This window comes from Oncorhynchus masou, unplaced genomic scaffold (genome assembly GCF_036934945.1).
Source record: "Oncorhynchus masou masou isolate Uvic2021 unplaced genomic scaffold, UVic_Omas_1.1 unplaced_scaffold_1402, whole genome shotgun sequence".
Taxonomy (NCBI): Eukaryota; Metazoa; Chordata; class Actinopteri; order Salmoniformes; family Salmonidae; genus Oncorhynchus; species Oncorhynchus masou.
In genome coordinates, this window is record NW_027003952.1 from 17,480 (window position 1) to 42,500 (window position 25,021).

The following is a 25,021-nucleotide window of genomic DNA, read 5'->3' on the forward strand; positions in this document are numbered from 1 at the left end:
ACCAGAAGAAGGAGAGAGTACCAGACCAGAAGAAAGGGTACCAGACCAGAAGAAGGAGAGAGTACCAGACCAGAAGAAGGAGAGAGTACCAGACCAGAAGAAGAAGAGAGAAAATAAGATAAAGAATAGAGGAGAAGAGATTAGAAGTGAGATAGTCAGGTGGAGGAGGGGGAGAAGGAAGGGGAGAGAGCTGGGATTCCTCTCGCTCCTCTGGCTACACACGACAGGATGGATGAAGACGAGGACGAGGTGATGTGCGTGTGTGTGTGTGTGTATGTGTGTGTTTGTGTGTGTGTGCGTTATCCTTACCACAGCTGTACGTATATTATCCTTGTCTTCAGTCATCAGTGGATGTAGCTAGCTACCTGAACCATGTTGACATCTTGTGTGTATCACAAACGGAACCCTGTTAAAAATCTGTTGAGTTTACAACTGATCCAGGATCTTTACAAAGAACTGTTGAGTTTACAACTGATCCAGGATCTGTGCCGTAATTACAACAAAGACTAATCCAGGATCTGTGCGGTATTACAACAAAGACTCACGCTGTTGAGTTTACAACTGATCCCAGTATTACAACAGATCTGTGATCCAGGATCGTGCCTTATTACGACAAAGAATCACGCTGTTGAGTTTACAACTGATCCAGGATCTGTGCCGTATTACAACAAAGACTCACGCTGTTGAGTTTACAACTGATCCAGGATCTGTGCCGTATTACAACAAAGACTCACGCTGTTGAGTTTACAACTGATCCAGGATCTGTGCCGTAATTACAACAAAGACTCACGCTGTTGAGTTTACAACTGATCCAGGATCTGTGCCGTAGTTACAACAAAGACGCTGCAGCAACACAGCTGTTAGGTTGAATTGGCTAAATGTGACGTAGAGATTTAAAGCCAAAACGGAATAATAAGCCTATGCAAGAGGTGTCACTACAGTCCCTTGTTCGATTCCAGGCTGTAACACATCCGGCCGTGATTGGGAGTCCCATAGGGTGGCGCGCGATTGGCCCGGCGTCGTCCGGGTCTGGTCGGGGTAGGCCGTCAATTGTAAAAAAGAAAAAAAAAAGAAGAAGAAGCTTTTAAATCATTTTTTGGAGCATTGATCCGAATGCCTTGGTTCTTATGCTTGTAACTGACCTCAGATCTGTGTCTCCTCTGTTGTCTCATTGGTCTGTCTGAATGCCTATTGTGTAAGAAACACTGATCTCAAATGAGTCATCTCCCTTGTGTTGCTAATGGACCATATTAGCTGTTGAATCTAAGCTGACCGGAGGATATTTCCCCGTTGCTGTTTAAGCTGAGTCGCTCACCTGTTATGTTTCACAACTGATCTTCTCCGTGTGGTTTGGAGTGTTGCTGCTTATTTAAAACCCTACACTGTTATCTTTTTTTGTTGTTGGTGGGATTGTTTATGTTGTATGTCGGACATGTTTTAAGAAGTACCCGTTGCTAGGTAACAGTCCGATACACCTGTTATGTTTACGTTGTATGTCGGACATGTTTTAAGAAGTACCCGTTGCTAGGTAACAGTCCGATACACCTGTTATGTTTACGTCGTATGTCGGACATGTTTTAAGAAGTACCCGTTGCTAGGTAACAGTCCGATACACCTGTTATGTTTACGTTGTATGTCGGACATGTTTTAAGAAGTACCCGTTGCTAGGTAACAGTCCGATACACCTGTTATGTTTACGTCGTATCTCGGACATGTTTTAAGAAGTACCCGTTGCTAGGTAACAGTCCGATACACACGGGCTGAGATGAGAAGGACGTCTAATCGTTTCCTCTCGTTGAATGGGATAGACAACCGTTCTCTTGATTCAGATGTCAGGAAATCCGGACTTCCTGTTTCAACTTTTTAAAGGTTTTTGATTGGTCTCCAAGCCCCCCCCCCCTGTGTTTGTTGTTGTGGAACGGGCTGAATATCTTGGTTCTCGTGTTACCGTCTAACTGACTCCTACATGGAAACCTATGGGCCCTGGTCAAAAGTAGTGCACTATAAAGGGAACAAGGGTACATTTTTAGTTCTTATGTTTATATCACTGACCTGAGACCTGTGTTTCTTGTTATAGAACGGTTTGAATGCCTTAGTTCTTATGTTTATCAACTGACTCCAGGCCTGTCTCTCTCTCTCTCTGTTATAGAATGATCTGACTGTCGTAGTTATTATGTTTAATAAGCTGACCTGAGACCTGTGTTTCTTGTTATAGAGCGGTTTGAATGCCTTAGTTATTAAGTTTAATAAGCTGACCTGAGACCTGTGTTTCTCTGTTCCAGAATGGTCCGAATGCCTTAGTTATTATGTTTAATAAGCTGACCTGAGACCTGTGTTTCTCTGTTCCAGAACGGTCTGAATGCTCTGCACCTGGCAGCTAAGGAGGGCCATGAGGATCTGGTGGAAGAACTACTGGAGAGAGGCTCCGCAGGAAGTAAATGTCGACTCTGCTACCAACAGGAAGTAAATGTCAGGGAGTAAATGCTACCAAGGTACAGGAAGTAAATGTCAGGAAGTAAATGTCAGGAAGTAAATGTCAGGAAGTAAATGTCAGGAAGTAAATGTCAGGAAGTAAATGTCAGGAAGTAAATGTCAGGAAGTAAATGTCAGGAAGTAAATGTCAGGAAGTAAACCCCAAATTCCAATTGAATAATTAGCTGTAGCTACTGTAGCTCGCTATCATACATGTCAGGAAGTAAACCCCAAATTCCAATTGAATAATTAGCTGTACCTACTGTAGCTCGCTATCATACATGTCAGGAAGTAAACCTCAAATTCCAATTGAATAATTAGCTGTAGCTACTGTAGCTCGCTATCATACATGTCAGGAAGTAAACCTCAAATTCCAATTGAATAATTGAAAAAAATCTGATTTCAAATGACTTCTCAATAACCTGAAGCTATTTATGACATATCTTTTTTTGTTCCCTCTAAGCTCCCCCGGGACTGCCACGCAGAATAAATATCAGCCTGGGCAGAGAAGAACGAGTATTGAACTTCACCTAACTTTCTAGAGTTTTCCCTGTTAGTTAACACTATCGACGTTTCCCTTTACTGTGGGAATTGTGATCGAATCAAGGCAATATTAGCCCCTTTCAATGCAACATACCGAAAACAAAACAAACTATTCAAGACTTAGAATTCAAAACTAACTATGCAAGAGATTTTGTTATTAGCAGAACACGGAGTAGGATTCTATTGTCGTCGACAGGTACAACTCATGTCCATACTCTACACAGACCGGTGTGCTATAACCAATCAGAACTGCAGTAGGCCTATATGCAAATAGACCATTGCCATATAGGGATCTGTGCCGTTCACTTTGAACTGGACTGTGTTTACAGCATGAGCGGTCATGAGTAGATGCGCTTGTTTTGAGATCAAAGTGAGAGCTGCATGTAGCCACGTGTGAACATTTGTTCATATCCTTTGCTAGTTGTAGATCATTTGTAGTCAGCAATAGGGGAGTGATTTTTTTCCTACAAGAGTACAAATCGTGTACATTTCTAGACAAAAGAGCTTATTTTTTTGTCTTAAAGGGGCAGTGTTTTATTTTGAGACAGGCTTGAATAAGCTAAGTAGCCAATAGGCAGAGGGTAGCATCATTTGTCTGATTCTTTGTAATGACGGTATGGGAATAATTATTAATTTTATTTTGTGAAGTGGTTTCTTGCATCAAACACCCCCGACAGCATTTTCAGTCACCTCCTTGTCTCAAGCAGAAGTGGACAAACAGGTTCATGTGAAGCATGTTTTTATTTTAAAAGTCTCATGGAACGTAGGCGTATGTTGAACACTACACATTGGCTGAAAGATAGAACAGCTATTTCCATGTTAAAATGTTCTGGGATGCATTTTCTCCATTGTTTTTGATGGTAGCCTACTCTGGTTGTGATCACATAGCCACTGTAGTCTACTCTGGTTGTGATCACATAGCCACTGTAGTCTACTCTGGTTGTGATCACATAGCCACTGTAGCCTATTCTGGTTGTGATCACATAGCCACTGTAGTCTACTCTGGTTGTGATCACATAGCCACTGTAGTCTACTCTGGTTGTGATCACATAGCCACTGAAGTCTACTCTGGTTGTGATCACATAGCCACTCTGGTTGTGATCAAATAGCCACTGTAGCCTACTTGGCCACTGTTATAACTGTGACTTAAAGCAGCTACAGCCTCAGTGTTCACAGTAAAATTGTAACTTAAAGCAGGTACAGCCTCTGTTACACCCTCAGTGTTCACAGTAAAACGGTAACCTAAAGCAGCTACGGCCTCAGTGGTCACAGTAAATCTGTAACTTAAAGCGGGTACAGCCTCAGTGTTCACAGTAAAACTGTAACTTAAAGCAGCTACGGCCTCAGTGTTCACAGTAAAACTGTAACTTAAAGCAGGTACAGCCTCAGTGTTCACAGTAAAACTGTAACTTAAAGCAGGTACAGCCTCAGTGTTCACAGTAAAACTGTAACTTAAAGCGGGTACAGCCTCAGTGTTCACAGTAAAACTGTAACTTAAAGCGGGTACAGCCTCAGTGTTCACAGTAAAACTGTAACTTAAAGCAGGTAGAGCCTCAGTGTTCACAGTAAAACTGTAGCTTAAAGCAGGTACAGCCTCAGTGTTCACAGTAAAACGGTAACCTAAAGCAGCTACGGCCTCAGTGGTCACAGTAAAACTGTAACTTAAAGCAGGTACAGCCTCAGTGTTCACAGTAAAACTGTATCTTAAAGCGGGTACAGCCTCAGTGTTCACAGTAAAACTGTAACTTAAAGCAGGTACAGCCTCAGTGTTCACAGTAAAACTGTAACTTAAAGCGGGTAGAGCCTCAGTGTTCACAGTAAAACTGTAACTTAAAGCGGGTAGAGCCTCAGTGTTCACAGTAAAACTGTAACTTAAAGCAGGTACAGCCTCAGTGTTCACAGTAAAACTGTAACTTAAAGTGGGTACAGCCTCAGTGTTCACAGTAAAACTGTAACTTAAAGTGGGTGCAGCCTCAGTGTTCACAGTAAAACTGTAACTTAAAGCGGGTAGAGCCTCAGTGTTCACAGTAAAACTGTAACTTAAAGCGGGTACAGCCTCAGTGTTCACAGTAAAACTGTAACTTAAAGCGGGTAGAGCCTCAGTGTTCACAGTAAAACTGTAACTTAAAGCGGGTCCAGCCTCAGTGTTCACAGTAAAACTGTAACTTAAAGCGGGTAGAGCCTCAGTGTTCACAGTAAAACTGTAACTTAAAGCGGGTAGAGCCTCAGTGTTCACAGTAAAAGTGCGCCGGATGTCACATGGAATTTTCACAATGTTCAAGTTTGCTCTCAGCAGACCTGAAATATGCTCAGTGCTTGAATCCAACCTTCATTTCATCAGTAGTAAGTTGAATTGACCCCGACCTTAAAACATTTAGTTTGAATTGACCCCAACCTTTGTACATTTAGTAGTATTGTACTTAATGTAGTTAGTAGTCAATTAGCCTGGTCCCAGATCTGTTAAGACAGAAATTCAGCTGTTGACGCTGCTGCTAAAGGTTCTGAGACCTTTAGATTATACTGAGGGTGGGGGGGGAGAGAGGAAGAGAGAGAGGTGGATAGAGAGGGGAGTGGGGAGAGAGAGAGGTGAGTGGAGAGAGAGGGGAGTGGAGAGAGGGGGAGTGGAGAGAGAGGGGAGTGGGGAGAGAGGAAGAGAGAGGTGGATAGAGAGGGGGTGGAGAGAGGAAGAGAGAGAGGTGGATAGAGAGGGGAGTGGAGAGAGAGGAAGAGAGAGAGGTGGATAGAGAGGGGAGTGGAGAGAGAGGGGAGTGGATAGAGAGGGGAGTTGAGAGAGAGGAAGAGAGAGAGGTGGATAGAGAGGGGAGTGGAGAGAGAGGAAGAGAGAGAGGTGGATAGAGAGGGGAGTGGAGAGAGAGGAAGAGAGATGGGGATAGAGAGGGAGTGGAGAGAGAGGAAGAGAGAGGTGGATAGAGAGGGGAGTGGAGAGAGAGGAAGAGAGAGAGGGGAGTGGAGAGAGAGGGGAGTGGAGAGAGAGGGGGAGTGGAGAGAGGGGAGTGGAGAGAGAGGAAGATAGAGAGGTGAGTGGAGAGAGAGGAAGAGAGAGAGGTGGATAGAGAGGGGAGTGGAGAGAGAGGAAGAGAGAGAGGTGAGTGGAGAGAGAGGAAGAGAGAGAGGTGGATAGAGAGGGAGTGGAGAGAGAGGAAGAGAGAGAGGTGGATAGAGAGGGGAGTGGGAGAGAGGGAAGAGAGGTGGATAGAGAGGGAGTGGAGAGAGAGGAGAGAGAGGTGGATAGAGAGGGGAGTGGAGAGAGAGGAAGAGAGAGAGGTGGATAGAGAGGGGGTGGAGAGAGGAAGAGAGAGAGGTGAGTGGAGAGAGAGGAAGAGAGAGGAAGAGAGAGAGGTGAGTGGAGAGAGAGGAAGAGAGAGAGGTGAGTGGAGAGAGAGGAAGAGAGAGGTGGATAGAGGGGGTGGAAAGAGAGGAAGAGAGATGTGGATAGAGAGGGGAGTGGAGAGAGAGGAAGAGAGAGAGGTGAGTGGAGAGAGAGGAAGAGAGAGAGGGGAGTGGAGAGAGAGGAAGAGAGAGGTGAGTGGAGAGAGAGGAAGAGAGAGGTGGATAGAGAGGGGGTGGAAAGAGAGGAAGAGAGATGTGGATAGAGAGGGGAGTGGGAGAGAGAGGAAGAGAGAGAGGTGAGTGGAGAGAGGAAGAGAGAGGGAGTGGAGAGAGAGGAAGAGAGAGGGTGAGTGGAGAGAGAGAGAGAGAGAGGTGAGTGGAGAGAGAGGAAGAGAGAGAGGGGAGTGGAGAGAGAGGGGAGTGGAGAGAGAGGAAAGAGAGAGGTGAGTGGAGAGAGAGGAAGAGAGAGAGGTGGATAGAGAGGGGGTGGAAAGAGAGGAAGAGAGATGTGGATAGAGAGGGGAGTGGAGAGAGAGGAAGAGAGAGAGGTGAGTGGAGAGAGAGGAAGAGAGAGAGGGGAGTGGAGAGAGAGGAAGAGAGAGAGGTGAGTGGAGAGAGAGGAAGAGAAAGAGGTGAGTGGAGAGAGAGGAAGAGAGAGAGGGGAGTGGAGAGAGAGGAAGAGAGAGAGGTGAGTGGAGAGAGAGGAAGAGAGAGAGGTGAGTGGAGAGAGAGGAAGAGAGAGGGGAGTGGAGAGAGAGGAAAAGAGAGACGTGGATAGAGAGGGGGTGGAAAGAGAGGAAGAGAGAGAGGTGGATATAGAGGGGAGTGGAGAGAGAGGAGAGAGATGTGGATAGAGAGGGGAGTGGGAGAGAGGAAGAGATGTGGATAGAGAGGGAGTGAGAGAGAGGAAGAGAGAGAGGTGAGTGGAGAGAGGGAAGAGAGGGGAGTGGAGAGAGAGGAAAAGAGAGACGTGGATAGAGAGGGGGTGGAAAGAGAGGAAGAGAGAGAGGTGGATAGAGAGGGGAGTGGAGAGAGGAAGAGAGATGTGGATAGAGAGGGAGTGGAGAGAGAGGAAGAGAGATGTGGATAGAGAGGGGAGTGGAGAGAGAGGAAGAGAGAGAGGTGAGTGGAGAGAGAGAGGAAGAGAGGTGAGTGAGAGGAGAGGAAGAGAGAGGGGAGTGGAGAGAGGATGAGAGAGAGGTGAGTGGAGAGAGAGGAAGAGAGAGAGGTGAGTGGAGAGAGAGGAGAGAGAGAGGGAGTGGAGAGAGAGGAAGAGAGAGGTGAGTGGAGAGAGAGGAAGAGAGAGGGGAGTGGAGAGAGGAAAGAGGACGTGGATAGAGAGGGGGTGGAGAGAGGAAGAAGAGGTGGATAGAGAGGGAGTGGAGAGAGAGGAAAAGAGAGAGGTGGATAGAGAGGGGAGTGGAGAGAGAGGAAAAGAGAGACGTGGATAGAGAGGGGGTGGAAAGAGAGGAAGAGAGAGAGGTGGATAGAGATGGGAGTGGAGAGAGAGGAAGAGAGATGTGGATAGAGAGGGGAGTGGAGAGAGAGGAAGAGAGATGTGGAGAGAGAGGAAGAGAGAGAGGTGAGTGGAGAGAGAGGAAGAGAGAGAGGGGAGTGGAGAGAGAGGAAGAGAGAGAGGTGAGTGGAGAGAGAGGAAGAGAGGTGAGTGGAGAGAGTGGAAGAGAGAGAGGGGAGTGGAGAGAGAGGAAAAGAGAGACGTGGATAGAGAGGGGGTGGAGAGAGAGGAAGAGAGAGAGGTGGGTAGAGAGGGGAGTGGAGAGAGAGGAAGAGAGAGAGGTGGGTAGAGAGGGGATTGGAGAGAGAGGAAGAGAGATTTGGATAGAGAGGGGGTGTAGAGAGAGGAAGAGAGAGAGGTGGATAGAGAGGGAGTGGAGAGAGGAAGAGTGATTTGGATAGAGAGGGGTGGAGAGAGAGGAAGAGAGAGAGGTGGATAGAGAGGGGAGTGGAGAGAGAGGAAGAGAGATTTGGATAGAGAGGGGGTGGAGAGAGAGGAAGAGAGGTGGATAGAGAGGGGAGTGGAGAGAGAGGAAGAGAGAGAGGTGAGTGGAGAGAGAGGAAGAGAGAGAGGGGAGTGGAGAGAGAGGAAGAGAGAGAGGTGAGTGGAGAGGAAGAGAGAGAGGTGAGTGGAGAGAGAGGAAGAGAGAGAGGGGAGTGAGAGAGAGGAAAAGAGAGACGTGGATAGAGAGGGGGTGGAGAGAGAGGAAGAGAGAGAGGTGGGTAGAGAGGGGAGTGGAGAGAGAGGAAGAGAGAGAGGTGGACGTTAGACAATTATATCGCAGTGTCCAATCACAGCATCAAGACGTTTGACCGTTGCCATGACAAAAGGGCAACCAATGGAACACAAGCAACATTCTAAATATAGCCTGTATTTACCTGTTTATTTATTATCCCTGTAATACTTCAACTACTTGCACATTGTTTACAACACTGTACATAGCCAATAATATAACATTTGAAATGTCGACAATGTCTAAATTTCTATATTATTTTAAAACTTTTGTTAGTGTAATGTTTACTGATGTTTCCCTTGTTCATTTCACTTTTGTTTTTTGTCTTTTCCGTTTGCTTTGGCAGCGTAAACATATGTTTCCCATGCCAATAAACCCCTTTGAAATGAATTGAAACAGGGTTGGAGAGAGAGAGAGAGAGAGAGAACGGTGGAGCGAGGCAATTTATACTCTCTAGTACTCCGAAGAGGGAGGTATGGTGGGAGAGAGAGGATGAAAGCAGGATATCAGTGTCTCTAAAGTCTAAATCACTGCTAGGAATCCCACTCCATCTGGGTGTTGAGAGACAGAGAGAGACAGAGAGAGACAGAGAGAGACAGAGAGAGAGAGAGAGAGACAGAGAGAGACAGAGAGAGAGTTAGAGAGAGAGAGAGAGACAGAGAGAGACAGAGAGAGAGTTAGAGAGAGAGAGAGAGAGAGAGGAAGAGAGAGAGACAGAGAGAGAGTTAGAGAGAGAGAGAGAGACAGAGAGAGACAGAGAGAGAGTTAGAGAGAGAGAGAGGAAGAGAGAGAGACAGAGAGAGAGACAGAGAGAGAGAGAGAGACAGAGAGAGACAGAGAGAGACAGAGAGGGAGTTAGAGAGAGGGAGAGAGAGAGAGGAAGAGAGGGAGACAGAGAGAGAGAGAGAGAGACAGAGAGAGAGAGAGAGAGAGAGAGACAGAGAGAGACAGAGAGAGAGAGAGAGAGACAGAGAGAGAGACAGAGAGAGACTTAGAGAGAGAGAGAGACAGAGAGAGAGACAGAGAGAGAGTTAGAGAGAGAGAGAGACAGAGAGAGAGTTAGAGAGAGAGACAGAGAGAGAGAGAGAGAGAGAGAGACAGAGAGAGACAGAGAGAGAGAGAGAGAGACAGAGAGAGAGACAGAGAGAGAGTTAGAGAGAGAGAGAGACAGAGAGACAGAGAGAGAGACAGAGAGAGAGACAGAGAGAGAGAGAGAGAGAGAGGGAGTTAGAGAGAGAGACAGAGAGAGAGAGAGAGAGAGAGAGAGAGAGAGACAGAGAGAGACAGAGAGGGAGTTAGAGAGTGAGACAGAGAGGGAGTTAGAGAGAGTTAGAGAGAGAGAGAGGCAGAGAGAGAGTTAGAGAGAGAGAGAGAGAGAGAGGTACAGTATAGCAGTGTCAGACCAGAATATCAGTCCCCCTGGCAGGGTGTGTGTTACCTGATCCAGTGGGGTTCTCAGGTGACGGGGCACGCTCTTTAGCCGCCAACTACCATAAACAACCTCCAGGGAATCTCTCACCACCCTTCGCCTCTCGCCCTCCTTACCCCCTCGTCTCTCACCCCCCTCACTCCTTACCCTGCACTCAATTCGATCACCACTCGGGTCTTGCAAACGGAAATGTGTGCACACACTACTGTAAGTCACATTTGATACAAAACGTCTGCTAAATTGCATATAGGCTTATTATTATTATTTAATTAATCCACACTGATTCACACACCTCTCACCCCTCAATAAGTTAGCAGCCAGATATTTACTGACACTTCTAGTGATCTGACATGTTATTGAGGAGTTATCGGACATGTTATTAAGAAGTTATTTGACATGTTATTGAGGAGTTATCTGAAATGTTATTTGACATGTTGTTGAGGAATTATCTGACATGTTATTTGACATGTTATTGAGAAGTTATCTGACATGTTATTGAGGAGTTATCTGACATGTTATTGAGGAGTTATCTGACATGTTATTGAGGAGTTATCGTACATGTTATTGAGTAGTTATCTGACATGTTATTGAGGAGTTATCGGACATGTTATTGAGGAGTTATCTGACATGTTATTGAGGAGTTATCGGACATGTTATTGAGGAGTCATCTGACATGTTATTGAGGAGTTATCTGAAATTTTATTTGACATGTTATTGAGGAGTTATCTGACATGTTATTGAGAACATAGTACCACCAAGATGTTAACCTGGAGTTGATAGACAGCTGGGCTGCAGCCTGACCTTTAAACAGGTGACTGGTAAAGGTGTTAGCATAGACGCTACGCTGTTCACACCTACTGCAACACACACACACACACACACACACACACACACTGAACCCTCCTATCCTAACGCTCCTCTCCCTGCAGAAAGGGAACACAGCCCTCCACATCGCCTCATTGGCCGGACAGAAGGAAGTGGCTCGACTGCTGCTGAAGAGAGGAGCCGACATCAACGCCCAATCACAGGTCAGACAGACAGACTCCATGATGCTCTTATAGGCTGTGACCCCAGTGCCATGTAGGATAGTGACATAGACACTGTATAAAACCACCAGCCTCCACTATATAAAACCACCAGTCTCCACTATATAAAACCACCAGTCTCCACTATATAATACCACCAGTCTCTACTGTTTAATACCACCAGTCTGTATAATACTACCAGTCTGTATAATACCACCAGTCTGTATAATACCACCAGTCTGTATAATACTACCAGTCTGTATAATACCACCAGTCTGTATAATACCACCAGTCTGTATAATACCACCAGTCTGTATAATACCACCAGTCTGTATAATACCACCAGTCTGTATAATACTACCAGTCTGTATAATACTACCAGTCTGTATAATACCACCAGTCTGTATAATACCACCAGTCTGTATAATACCACCAGTCTGTATAATACTACCAGTCTGTATAATACTACCAGTCTGTATAATACCACCAGTCTGTATAATACTACCAGTCTGTATAATACCACCAGTCTGTATAATACCACCAGTCTGTATAATACTACCAGTCTGTATAATACCACCAGTCTGTATAATACTACCAGTCTGTATAATACCACCAGTCTGTATAATACCACCAGTCTGTATAATACCACCAGTCTCCACTGTATAATACCACCAGTCTGTATAATACCACCAGTCTGTATAATACTACCAGTCTGTATAATACTACCAGTCTGTATAATACCACCAGTCTGTATAATACCACCAGTCTGTATAATACCACCAGTCTGTATAATACCACCAGTCTGTATAATACCACCAGTCTGTATAATACCACCAGCCTGTATAATACCACCCGTCTGTATAATACTACCAGTCTGTATAATACCACCAGTCTGTATAATACTACCAGTCTGTATAATACCACCAGTCTATATAATACCACCAGTCTGTATAATACTACCAGTCTGTATAATACCACCAGTCTGTATAATACCACCAGTCTGTATAATACCACCAGTCTATATAATACTACCAGTCTGTATAATACCCCCAGTCTATATAATACCACCAGTCTGTATAATACTACCAGTCTGTATAATACCACCAGTCTGTATAATACTACCAGTCTGTATAATACTACCAGTCTGTATAATACTACCAGTCTGTATAATACCACCAGTCTGTATAATACTACCAGTCTGTATAATACTACCAGTCTGTATAATACCACCAGTCTGTATAATACCACCAGTCTGTATAATACCACCAGTCTGTATAATACCACCAGTCTGTATAATACTACCAGTCTGTATAATACTACCAGTCTGTATAATACCACCAGTCTGTATAATACCACCAGTCTGTATAATACCACCAACTACCAGTCTGTATAATACTACCAGTCTGTATAATACCACCAGTCTCTACTGTATAATACCACCAGTCTGTATAATACCACCAGTCTGTATAATACTACCAGTCTGTATAATACCACCAGTCTGTATAATACTACCAGTCTGTATAATACTACCAGGCTGTATAATACCACCAGTCTGTATAATACCACACGTCTGTATAATACCACCAGTCTGTATAATACCACCAGTCTGTATAATACTACCAGTCTGTATAATACCACCAGTCTGTATAATACCACCAACTACCAGTCTGTATAATACCACCAGTCTGTATAATACCACCAGTCTCTACTGTATAATACCACCAGTCTGTATAATACCACCAGTCTGTATAATACCACCAGTCTGTATAATACCACCAGTCTGTATAATACCACCAGTCTGTATAATACCACCAGTCTGTATAATACTACCAGTCTGTATAATACTACCAGTCTGTATAATACCACCAGTCTGTATAATACCACCAGTCTGTATAATACCACCAGTCTGTATAATACTACCAGTCTCTATAATACCACCAGTCTGTATAATACTACCAGTCTGTATAATACTACCAGGCTGTATAATACCACCAGTCTGTATAATACCACCAGTCTGTATAATACTACCAGTCTGTATAATACTACCAGTCTGTATAATACTACCAGTCTGTATAATACCACCAGTCTGTATAATACCACCAGTCTGTATAATACCACCAGTCTGTATAATACCACCAGTCTGTATAATACCACCAGTCTGTATAATACTACCAGTCTGTATAATACTACCAGTCTCCATTAAAGTGTATCACTGACAGTAAGTCTCTTTGGATCAATGTCTTCTAAATTACCTGCTATCATGTAACGTACAACCTCAGTAACCACATTTGTGTGTGTGTTTCTGTGTGTGTGTGTGTGTGTGTGTGTGTGTTTGTGTGTGTGTGTGTGTGTCCTCCAGAATGGCTTCACTCCTCTCTACATGGCAGCCCAGGAGAACCACCTGGAGGTGGTCAGATACCTGCTGGAGAATGGAGGGAACCAGAGCGCTGCTACTGAGGTCTGTGTGTGTGGGTGTATAGGTGTGTGTATGTGTATAGGTGTGTGTGGGTGTATAGGTGGTGTATGTGTATAGGTGTGTGTGTGTGTGGGTGTATAGGTGTGTGTGTGTGTGGGTGTATAGGTGTGTGTGTGTGTGGGGGTGTATAGGTGTGTGTGTGGGTGTATAGGTGTGTGTATGTGTGGGTGTATAGGTGTGTGTATGTGTGGGTGTATAGGTGTGTGTGTGTGGGTGTATAGGTGTGTGTGTGTGGGTGTATAGGTGTGTGTGTGGGTGTATAGGTGTATAGGTGTGTGTGGGTGTATAGGTGTGTGTGGGTGTATAGGTGTGTGTGGGTGTATAGGTGTGTGTGTGTGTGTGTGTGGGTGTATAGGTGTGTGTGTGGGTGTATAGGTGTGTGTGTGGGTGTATAGGTGTGTGTGTGTGGGTGTATGTGTGTGTGTGGGTGTATAGGTGTGTGTGGGTGTATAGGTGTGTGTGTGTGGGTGTATAGGTGTGTGTGGGTGTATAGGTGTGTGTGGGTGTATAGGTGTGTGTGTGGGTGTATAGGTGTGTGTGTGTATATGTGTGTGTGTGTGTGTGTGTGTATAGGTGTGTGTGTGGGTGTATAGGTGTGTGTGTGTGTGTGTGTGTGGGTGTATAGGTGTTTGTGTGTGTGTGGGTGTATAGGTGTGTGTGTGTATAGGTGTGTGTGTGTGTGTGTGGGGGGGTGTATAGGTGTGTGCGTAGGTGTGTGTGTGTAGGTGTAGGTGTGTGTGTGGGTGTATAGGTGTGTGTGTGTGTGGGTGTATAGGTGTGTGTGTGTGTGTGGGTGTTTAGGTGTTTGCATAGGTGTGTGTGTGTGTGTGTGTATAGGTGTGTGTGTGGGTGTATAGGTGTGTGTGTGTGTGAGTGTATAGGTTTGTGTGTGTTTCAAGATTTGTGAATTTGGATATCTTTGTGTCTCTGTCTGTTTAACTCCCTCTCCTCTCCTCTCCTCTCCTCTCCTCTCCTCTCCTCTCCTCTCCTCTCCTCTCCTCTCTCCTGTAGGATGGGTTCACCCCCCTGGCCATAGCCTTGCAGCAGTGTCATAACCAGGTAGTTTCTCTCCTCCTGGAACATGACACCAAGGGCAAGGTAATTATATTATTATTTAACCTTTAAACCGTTACTTTTATTTAACCAGGTAAGTCAGTTCAAAACAAATTCTTATTTACAATGACGGCCTACCCCTGCCAAATCCAGACGACGCTGGGCCAATTGGGCTCCGCTCTATTGGACTCCCATTCACGGCCGGTTGTGATACAGCCTGGGATTTGAACCAGGGTCTGTAGTGACGCCTCTCGTGCTGAGATGCAGCTCCTTACACCGCTGCGTCACTCGGGAGCGACACATATTACAATGTAATTTACCATGTACCTCTCTCCAACCGCTCAGCCGCTCAATGGGTGACTAGTTGAATCAGGTAATGTAATTTACCATGTACCTCTCTCCAACCGCTCAGCCGCTCAATGACTAGGTGAATCAGGTAATGTAATTTACCATGTACCTCTCTCCATCCGCTCAGCCGCTCAATGACTAGGTGACTAGGTGACTAGTTGACTAGGTGAATCAGGTAATGTAATTTACCATGTACCTCTCTCCAACCGCTCAGCCGCTCAATGACTAGGTGACTAGGTGACTAGGTGAATCAGGTAATGTAATTTACCATGTACCTCTCTCCAACCGCTCAGTCGCTCAATGACTAGGTGACTAGGTGACTAGTTGACTAGTTGACTAGTTGAATCAGGTAATGTAATTTACCATGTACCTCTCTCCAACCGCTCAGTCGCTCAATGACTAGGTGACTAGGTGACTAGGTGACTAGTTGACTAGTTGAATCAGGTAATGTAATTTACCATGTACCTCTCTCCAACCGCTCAGCCGCTCAATGACTAGTTGACTAGGTGACTAGTTGACTAGGTGACTAGTTGACTAGGTGAATCAGGTAATGTAATTTACCATGTACCTCTCTCCAACCGCTCAGCCGCTCAATGACTAGGTGACTAGGTGACTAGTTGACTAGGTGACTAGTTGACTAGGTGAATCAGGTAATGTAATTTACCATGTACCTCTCTCCAACCGCTCAGCCGCTCAATGACTAGGTGACTAGGTGACTAGGTGACTAGTTGACTAGGTGAATCAGGTAATGTAATTTACCATGTACCTCTCTCCAACCGCTCAGCCGCTCAATGACTAGGTGACTAGTTGACTAGGTGACTAGGTGACTAGGTGACTAGTTGAATCAGGTAATGTAATTTACCATGTACCTCTCTCCAACCGCTCAGTCGCTCAATGACTAGGTGACTAGGTGACTAGTTGACTAGTTGACTAGTTGAATCAGGTAATGTAATTTACCATGTACCTCTCTCCAACCGCTCAGTCGCTCAATGACTAGGTGACTAGGTGACTAGGTGACTAGTTGACTAGTTGAATCAGGTAATGTAATTTACCATGTACCTCTCTCCAGCCGCTCAGCCGCTCAATGACTAAGTGACTAGGTGACTAGTTGACTAGGTGACTAGGTGACTAGGTGACTAGGTGACTAGTTGACTAGGTGAATCAGGTAATGTAATTTACCATGTACCTCTCTCCAACCGCTCAGTCGCTCAATGACTAGGTGACTAGGTGACTAGTTGAATCAGGTAATGTAATTTACCATGTACCTCTCTCCAACCGCTCAGCCGCTCAATGACTAAGTGACTAGGTGACTAGGTGAATCAGGTAATGTAATTTACCATGTACCTCTCTCCAACCGCTCAGCCGCTCAATGACTAGGTGACTAGTTGACTAGTTGACTAGGTGACTAGTTGACTAGGTGAATCAGGTAATGTAATTTACCATGTACCTCTCTCCAACCGCTCAGCCGCTCAATGACTAGGTGACTAGTTGACTAGTTGACTAGGTGACTAGTTGACTAGGTGAATCAGGTAATGTAATTTACCATGTACCTCTCTCCAACCGCTCAGCCGCTCAATGACTAGGTGACTAGGTGACTAGTTGACTAGGTGAATCAGGTAATGTAATTTACCATGTACCTCTCTCCAACCGCTCAGCCGCTCAATGACTAGGTGACTAGTTGACTAGTTGACTAGGTGACTAGTTGACTAGGTGAATCAGGTAATGTAATTTACCATGTACCTCTCTCCAACCGCTCAGCCGCTCAATGACTAGTTGACTAGGTGACTAGTTGACTAGGTGACTAGTTGACTAGGTGAATCAGGTAATGTAATTTACCATGTACCTCTCTCCAACCGCTCAGCCGCTCAATGACTAGGTGACTAGTTGACTAGTTGACTAGGTGACTAGTTGACTAGGTGAATCAGGTAATGTAATTTACCATGTACCTCTCTCCAACCGCTCAGCCGCTCAATGACTAGGTGACTAGGTGACTAGTTGACTAGGTGACTAGTTGACTAGGTGAATCAGGTAATGTAATTTACCATGTACCTCTCTCCAACCGCTCAGCCGCTCAATGACTAGGTGACTAGGTGACTAGGTGACTAGTTGACTAGTTGACTAGTTGAATCAGGTAATGTAATTTACCATGTACCTCTCTCCAACCGCTCAGCCGCTCAATAGGTGACTAGTTGACTAGGTGACTAGTTGACTAGGTGACTAGTTGACTAGGTGACTAGTTGACTAGGTAAGTAGTTGACTAGGTGACCAGTTGACTACTTGACTAGTTGACTAGATGAATCAGGTAATGTAATTTACCATGTACCTCTCTCCAACCGCTCAGCCGCTCAATAGGTGACTAGTTGACTAGGTGACTAGGTGACTAGTTGACTAAGCAAGTCGTTGACTAGGTAACTAGTTGACTAGGTAAGTAGTTGACTAGGTGACTAGTTGACTAGGTAAGTAGTTGACTAGGTAAGTAGTTGACTAGGTGACTAGTTGACTAGGTGACTAGTTGACTAGGTGAATCAGGTAATGTAATTTACCATGTACCTCTCTCCAACCGCTCAGCCGCTCAATGACTAGGTGACTAGGTGACTAGTTGACTAGGTGAATCAGGTAATGTAATTTACCATGTACCTCTCTCCAACCGCTCAGCCGCTCAATAGGTGACTAGTTGACTAGGTGAATCAGGTAATGTAATTTACCATGTACCTCTCTCCAACCGCTCAGCCGCTCAATGACTAGGTGACTAGTTGACTAGGTGACTAGGTGACTAGTTGACTAGGTGAATCAGGTAATGTAATTTACCATGTACCTCTCTCCAACCGCTCAGCCGCTCAATGACTAGGTGACTAGTTGACTAGTTGAATCAGGTAATGTAATTTACCATGTACCTGTCAGGACCCGGTTTCGAACCTGGGTCTCCGGAGTGAGAAACAGTCACTTAACCAACTGAGCCACGAATAGACAGCAGAACCCAGAAGATGAGGCAGACACAGCAGTACTTTAGACGGTGTATTTAATAAAGAAAAAATCCTAAAATAAAAAATGGCAAATCCAAAAGGTGGTTGGTAAAACAAAAAAAAAAAAAAAAAAAGAAACTCACTAAAACTAAACAAAAACAAAAAACAGAATACTACAAGAACTTCACCCGGAATCGACAAGAGCACACAGAACACTAGGGCAGGGTGCCAACATACAAACACAGAGCACAGAACTGAGGGAAACAAAGGGTTTAAATACAATCAGGGGAAAACGAGACACAGGTGCAAACAATAATGGGGATCAAGGGAAAAACACAGGGACAAAAAGCACAATGGGGACATCTACTGACAAAAACACGGAACAACCCTGGCCAAATCCTGACAGAATCCCCCTAGGAACGGCTCCTGACGTTCCTACCAGCTCTCTCAGGGTGGAGGACCCTGAACTGACGAATGAGGTCAGGGTCCAGGATGTCTTTGGCAGGAACCCAGGAGCGCTCCTCAGGACCGTAGCCTTCCCAGTCCACCAGATACTGCCAGGACCGCTGCACCCGGCGGGAATCCAGTATCCGGTGGACGGTATAAGCCGGCTGGCCTCCAATGACACGAGGCGGAGGGGGAGGTCTGTCTGCCGGGACAAGGGGAGAAAAAACAACAGGTTTTAACAAAGACACATGAAATGTGGGATTAATCTTAAGGGATCTGGGTAAGTGTAGGCGATAAGAAACTGGGTTAACTCTCCTGGCAACCTTGAAGGGACCGATGTATTTTTGGGACAGCTTGCGAGACTCCACCCGTAGAGGTAAGTCTCTTGTGGAGAGCCAGACTCTCTGGCCGGGGCGCAGGGTAGGCCCGGGACGGCGACGTCTGTTGGCTTGTTGTTGATACCTCTGTGAGGAACGCATCAGATTAAGACGGGTCTTCCTCCACATAAGCCGACAGCGTCTGACGAATCTCAAGGCTGAAGGCACTCTGACTTCTGCCTCCTGGTCCGGGAACAATGGAGGAGCATAGCCAAACTGACACTCGTGCGGGGACATACCAGTGGAGGAGGAGCGCAAGGTGTTGTGCGCGTATTCGGCCCAAACAATAAAGGATGACCATGTGGACGGGTTGTCACGAGTCATACATCGGAGGGTGGTTTCCAGCTCTTGATTCATCCTCTCTGTTTGGCCGTTGGACTCCGGATGGTACCCTGAAGATAGACTGGCAGAAGCCCCCATGAGTTGGCAGAAGGCCTTCCAAAACCTTGAGGCGAACTGGGGACCTCTGTCAGAAACCATATCTTGAGGAATGCCGAAGACTCGGAACACATGATTAATTACCAACTCAGCCGTTTCCTTGGCAGAAGGTAACTTAGTCAGAGGGACGAACCTGGCCGCCTTTGAAAACCTGTCGATTATGACTAGGATAGTAGTATTGCCATGGGATGGAGGAAGTCCAGTAATAAAGTCCAATGATATATGGGACCAGGGTCTGTGGGGAACAGGTAAAGGGTGAAGGAGTCCTTGAGGGCGGAGGTGAGAAGATTTGCCCTGGCAGCACACGGGGCAGGCATTGACGAAAGTGGCAACGTCTTCTCTTATGGTAGGCCACCAGAACTTACGCTGGATGAACTCCAAGGTGCGACCTACGCCCGGATGACAGGTGAGGCGAGAGGAGTGCCCCCACAGAAGGACCTGAGTCCTCACTGCCTTGGGGACAAACAACCGATTGGCAGGACCTCCTTTAGGGTCCGGTTCGCTAGCTTGAGCACGTCTCACGGTATCCTCAACTTGCCACGAGATCGGAGCCACAATCTTAGCAGCAGGAAGGACAGGCATGTCCGTGTCATCTCGAATGGCAGGAGCGTAGACTCGGGACAGGGCATCCGGTTTGAGATTCTTCGACCCGGGCCGATAGGTGAGGATAAACTGGAATCGATTGAAGAAAAGAGACCATCTAGCTTGTCTAGAGTTCAATCGCTTCGCCTGCTGGATATACTCCAGATTCTTGTGGTCTGTAAGCACTTGAAACGGGTGAGAAGCCCCCTCGAGCCAGTGTCTCCATTCCTTCAATGCCATCTTAACCGCTAGGAGTTCACGATCCCCCACATCGTAGTTCCTCTCAGTCGGGGTAAGCCGGTGTGAGAAGAAAGCGCACGGATGAAGCTTCTTGTCTTCACCCCTCTGAGACAGGACAGCTCCAACACCAACCTCTGATGCGTCTACCTCCACCACAAATGGTTCATCCGTAGTCGGTAGTATCAGGATGGGAGCAGAGAGGATGCGCTGCTTGAGTCCTTGGAAGGCCGTCTCAGCTTCTCTTCCCCAAGAAAACCTTGCATTGCCACCTTTGGTTAAAGCTGAGAGAGGAGCTGCCACCAAACTGAAGTTCTTGATGAACTTGCGGTAAAAGTTTGTAAAGCCCAGGAAACGCTGAACATCCTTAACGGATTTGGGGGTGGGCCAATCCGCTACCGCCCCTACCTTCCTAGGGTCCATTTGGATTCGACCGGGTTCCACTACAAATCCCAGGAATTGTACTCGGGATGAATGGAATTCACATTTTTCCGGCTTAACGTACAGATGGCTGTCCAGGAGGCGTTTGAGTACTTGTCTGACATGCTTAGTGTGTTCTTGAAGGGAGCTCGAAAAGATGAGGATGTCATCCAAGTAAACGAACACAAATATGTTAAGCATATCCCTAAGCACATCGTTTATGAGCGCTTGGAACACCGCTGGGGCGTTGGTCAGGCCGAAGGGCATCACCAAGTATTCATAGTGACCAGTAGGCGTGTTGAAAGCGGTCTTCCACTCGTCACCAGGTCTGATCCGCACAAGATGGTATGCGTTCCGCAGGTCAAGCTTAGTGAAAACAACTGCTTCCTGGAGCAGCTCGAAGGCTGTGGCCATAAGGGGTAGCGGGTAACGGTTACGGACGGTTATGTCATTGAGTCCCCGGTAGTCGATGCAAGGACGTAACCCACCGTCTTTCTTGGCCACAAAGAAAAACCCTGCTCCCGCCGGGGGAGGTGGATGGACGCATGAGGCCTGCTTCCAGAGAGTCCTTGATATAGGTATCCATAGCAGCTCGTTCGGGTGGAGATAGGGAAAAGATCCGACCCCTGGGGGGCAAGTGCCCGGAAACAGGTCGATGGGGCAATCGTAAGATCTATGGGGTGGTAGCATGGTGGCCCTCTGTTTGCTAAACACCAGTTTGAGGTCATGGTAACACTCGGGAACTCGGGTCAGATCGATGGATTCTAAAGACTCGGGAGTAGAACTCGGGGAATTCTGGAAAATACAAGTAGCTTGGCACGTAGGACCCCACTGCTTGATAGTGCCCACAGACCAGTCGATGTGAGGGTTATGGCTGTGAAGCCAGGGGTATCCAAGGACGAGAGGGAACTCGGAACAGGAGATCAAATGAAAGTTCATCAATTCCTGGTGTTGTGAAACTGAAAGTCTCAAGGAGGTAGTGACATGAGTGACAAGTCCAGATCCCAAAGGGCTTCCATCCAATGTAGTAACCCTCATGGGGTCACTTAGAGGTTCAGAGGGAACGCCATTCTTCTTCGCCCAGACACCATCCATGAAGTTACCTGCGGCTCCAGAGTCTACCAAGGCTTGAAGGTGAAGCTTGTGGTTGTCCCAGGAGAGGGTGACTGGAATGAGCAGACGGGAGTTGGACGGATGGGAGGAGGTTATGTTTCCCGTTACAGTTCCCCCGGTCTGTACGGGACAGAGCGTTTCCCTGGAGCCCGGGACACGTGGAACGGAAATGGCCCGGTTTGCCGCAATATAGACAGCGTCGCTCCCTCATCCGGCGGTCTCTCTCAGCCTGGGAGATGCGTCCAATCTGCATGGGTTCCGGTGGAGCCAGTGATGATAAAGGTGGGGACTCGGAGCTGGGACTGATAGGGGCTAGAGGTCTACGGTTGAGTTCTCTCTCTCTCAGACGCTGGTCAATGCGTGAGGCCAACTTGATCAGGGACTCGAGATTGTCCGGTGGTTCCCGAGTGGCCAGTTCATCTTGGATAGTGTCGGAAAGGCCTTTCAGAAAGCACACCGTGAGCGCCTCGTTGTTCCAGCCACTCGCTGCTGCCACCGTGCGGAACTGGATGGCATAGTCAGTCACGCTGCGCCAACCTTGATGGAGAGTCAGGAGCTGTTTGGCTGAGTCAGAACCACTGCTTGGGCATTGAAACACTCGTTTGAATTCCTCAGCAAAGGCAGAGTAGCTGGCACAGCAGGAACTATGGGCATCCCACACAGCAGTAGCCCAGGCCAGGGCTTTTTCCGACAGCAGGGTGATGATATATGCGATCTTAGACCGGTCGGTGGGAAATGACGAGGGTTGCAGCTCAAAGGAGAGAGAACATTGAGTGAGAAACCCTTTACAAGCACTTGGATCACCTGAGAACCGTTGGGGAGGTGGAAGACGAGGTTCAGCCAGGGGTTAACTGCCATGGGTACGTGAACTTGAGGTACTGGGACGGGAACTGTTGCCGGGGTAAGTCGATCAGATACTTGCTTAATGGAAGTCAGCATCTCCGACAGAAGATGAGAATGTCTAGCCATTAAGGCCTCTTGCTGAACCAGGGCGGCTTCGTGGCGTTGGACAGTCTCCTGGTGGTGGGACAGCGTGGCAAAAAGGTCCTGGGAACTGGCTGCCTCTGGGTTCATTTTTGGCTCTGTGTTTCTGTCAGGACCCGGTTTCGAACCTGGGTCTCCGGAGTGAGAAACAGTCACTTAACCAACTGAGCCACGAATAGACAGCAGAACCCAGAAGATGAGGCAGACACAGCAGTACTTTAGACGGTGTATTTAATAAATAAAAAATCCTAAAATAAAAAATGGCAAATCCAAAAGGTGGTAGGTAAAACACAAAAAAAAAAAAAAAAAAAAAAGAAACTCACTAAAACTAAACAAAAACAAAAAAACAGAATACTACAAGAACTTCACCCGGAATCGACAAGAGCACACAGAACACTAGGGCAGGGTGCCAACATACAAACACAGAGCACAGAACTGAGGGAAACAAAGGGTTTAAATACAATCAGGGGAAAACGAGACACAGGTGCAAACAATAATGGGGATCAAGGGAAAAACACAGGGACAAAAAGCACAATGGGGACATCTACTGACAAAAACACGGAACAACCCTGGCCAAATCCTGACAGTACCTCTCTCCAACCGCTCAGCCGCTCAATGACTAGTTGACTAGGTGACTAGTTGACTAGGTGACTAGTTGACTAGGTGAATCAGGTAATGTAATTTACCATGTACCTCTCTCCAACCGCTCAGCCGCTCAATGACTAGTTGACTAGGTGACTAGTTGACTAGGTGACTAGGTGACTAGGTGAATCAGGTAATGTAATTTACCATGTACCTCTCTCCAACCGCTCAGCCGCTCAATAGGTGACTAGTTGACTAGTTGACTAGTTGACTAGGTGACTAGGTGACTAGGTGACTAGTTGACTAGTTGACTAGGTGACTAGGTGACTAGTTGACTAGGTGACTAGTTGACTAGTTGACTAGTTGACTAGGTGACTAGGTGACTAGGTGACTAGTTGACTAGGTGAATCAGGTAATGTAATTTACCATGTACCTCTCTCCAACCGCTCAGCCGCTCAATAGGTGACTAGTTGACTAGGTGACTAGTTGACTAGTTGACTAGGTGACTAGGTGACTAGGTGACTAGTTGACTAGGTGACTAGTTGACTAGGTGACTAGGTGACTAGTTGACTAGGTGACTAGGTGACTAGTTGACTAGTTGACTAGGTGACTAGGTGACTAGGTGACTAGTTGACTAGGTGACTAGGTGACTAGTTGACTAGGTGACTAGTTGACTAGGTGACTAGTTGACTAGTTGACTAGGTGACTAGTTGACTAGTTGACTAGGTGACTAGTTGACTAGGTGACTAGGTGACTAGTTGACTAGGTGACTAGGTGACTAGTTGACTAGGTGACTAGTTGACTAGGTGAATCAGGTAATGTAATTTACCATGTACCTCTCTCCAACCGCTCAGCCGCTCAATAGGTGACTAGTTGACTAGGTGACTAGTTGACTAGTTGACTAGGTGACTAGGTGACTAGTTGACTAGGTGACTAGGTGACTAGTTGACTAGGTGACTAGGTGACTAGTTGACTAGGTGACTAGGTGACTAGTTGACTAGTTGACTAGGTGACTAGTTGACTAGGTGACTAGTTGACTAGTTGACTAGGTGACTAGGTGACTAGTTGACTAGTTGACTAGGTGACTAGGTGACTAGTTGAATCAGGTAATGTAATTTACCATGTACCTCTCCCCAACCGCTCAGCCGCTCAATAGGTGACTAGGTGACTAGTTGACTAGGTGACTAGTTGACTAGGTGACTAGGTGACTAGGTGACTAGTTGACTAAGTAAGTCGTTGACTAGGTAACTAGTTGACTAGGTAAGTAGTTGACTAGGTGACTAGTTGACTAGGTGACTAGTTGACTAGGTAACTAGTTGACTAGGTAAGTAGTTGACTAGGTGACTAGTTGACTAGGTAAGTAGTTGACTAGGTGACTAGTTGACTAGGTGACTAGGTGACTAGGGACTAGGTGACTAGTTGACTACTTGACTAGTTGACTAGATGAATAAGGTAATGTAATTTACCATGTACCTCTCTCCAACCGCTCAGCCGCTCAATAGGTGACTAGTTGACTAGGTGACTAGGTGACTAAGTAAGTCATTGACTAGGTAACTAGTTGACTAGGTAAGTAGTTGACTAGGTGACTAGTTGACTAGGTGACTAGTTGACTAGGTAACTAGTTGACTAGGTGACTAGTTGACTAGGTAAGTAGTTGACTAGGTGACTAGGTGACTAGGTGACTAGTTGACTACTTGACTAGTTGACTAGATGAATCAGGTAATGTAATTTACCATGTACCTCTCTCCAACCGCTCAGCCGCTCAATAGGTGACTAGTTGAGTAGGTGACTAGGTGACTAGTTGACTAGGTGACTAGTTGACTAGGTGACTAGTTGACTAGGTAAGTAGTTGACTAGGTGACTAGTTGACTAGGTAAGTAGTTGACTAGGTGACTAGTTGACTAGGTAACTAGTTGACTAGGTGACTAGTTG

The 25,021-nt window shown here is 46.3% G+C and overlaps 1 protein-coding gene across 1 annotated transcript in view; it reads left to right on the forward strand.

Moving 5' to 3' along the window:
• Nucleotides 1–228: 228 nt before the first annotated feature.
• The window catches only part of LOC135530633 (ankyrin-2-like), a gene marked incomplete at its 3' end in the record, with an annotated part of 134,174 nt that continues 109,381 nt past the window's right edge, over nucleotides 229–25,021 (forward strand). The window contains 6 exon segments of the mRNA XM_064958918.1: nucleotides 229–249; nucleotides 2,350–2,440; nucleotides 4,069–4,076; nucleotides 10,974–11,072; nucleotides 13,429–13,527; nucleotides 14,557–14,643. Of these exon segments, the coding sequence (XP_064814990.1) occupies nucleotides 229–249; nucleotides 2,350–2,440; nucleotides 4,069–4,076; nucleotides 10,974–11,072; nucleotides 13,429–13,527; nucleotides 14,557–14,643 (405 nt within the window).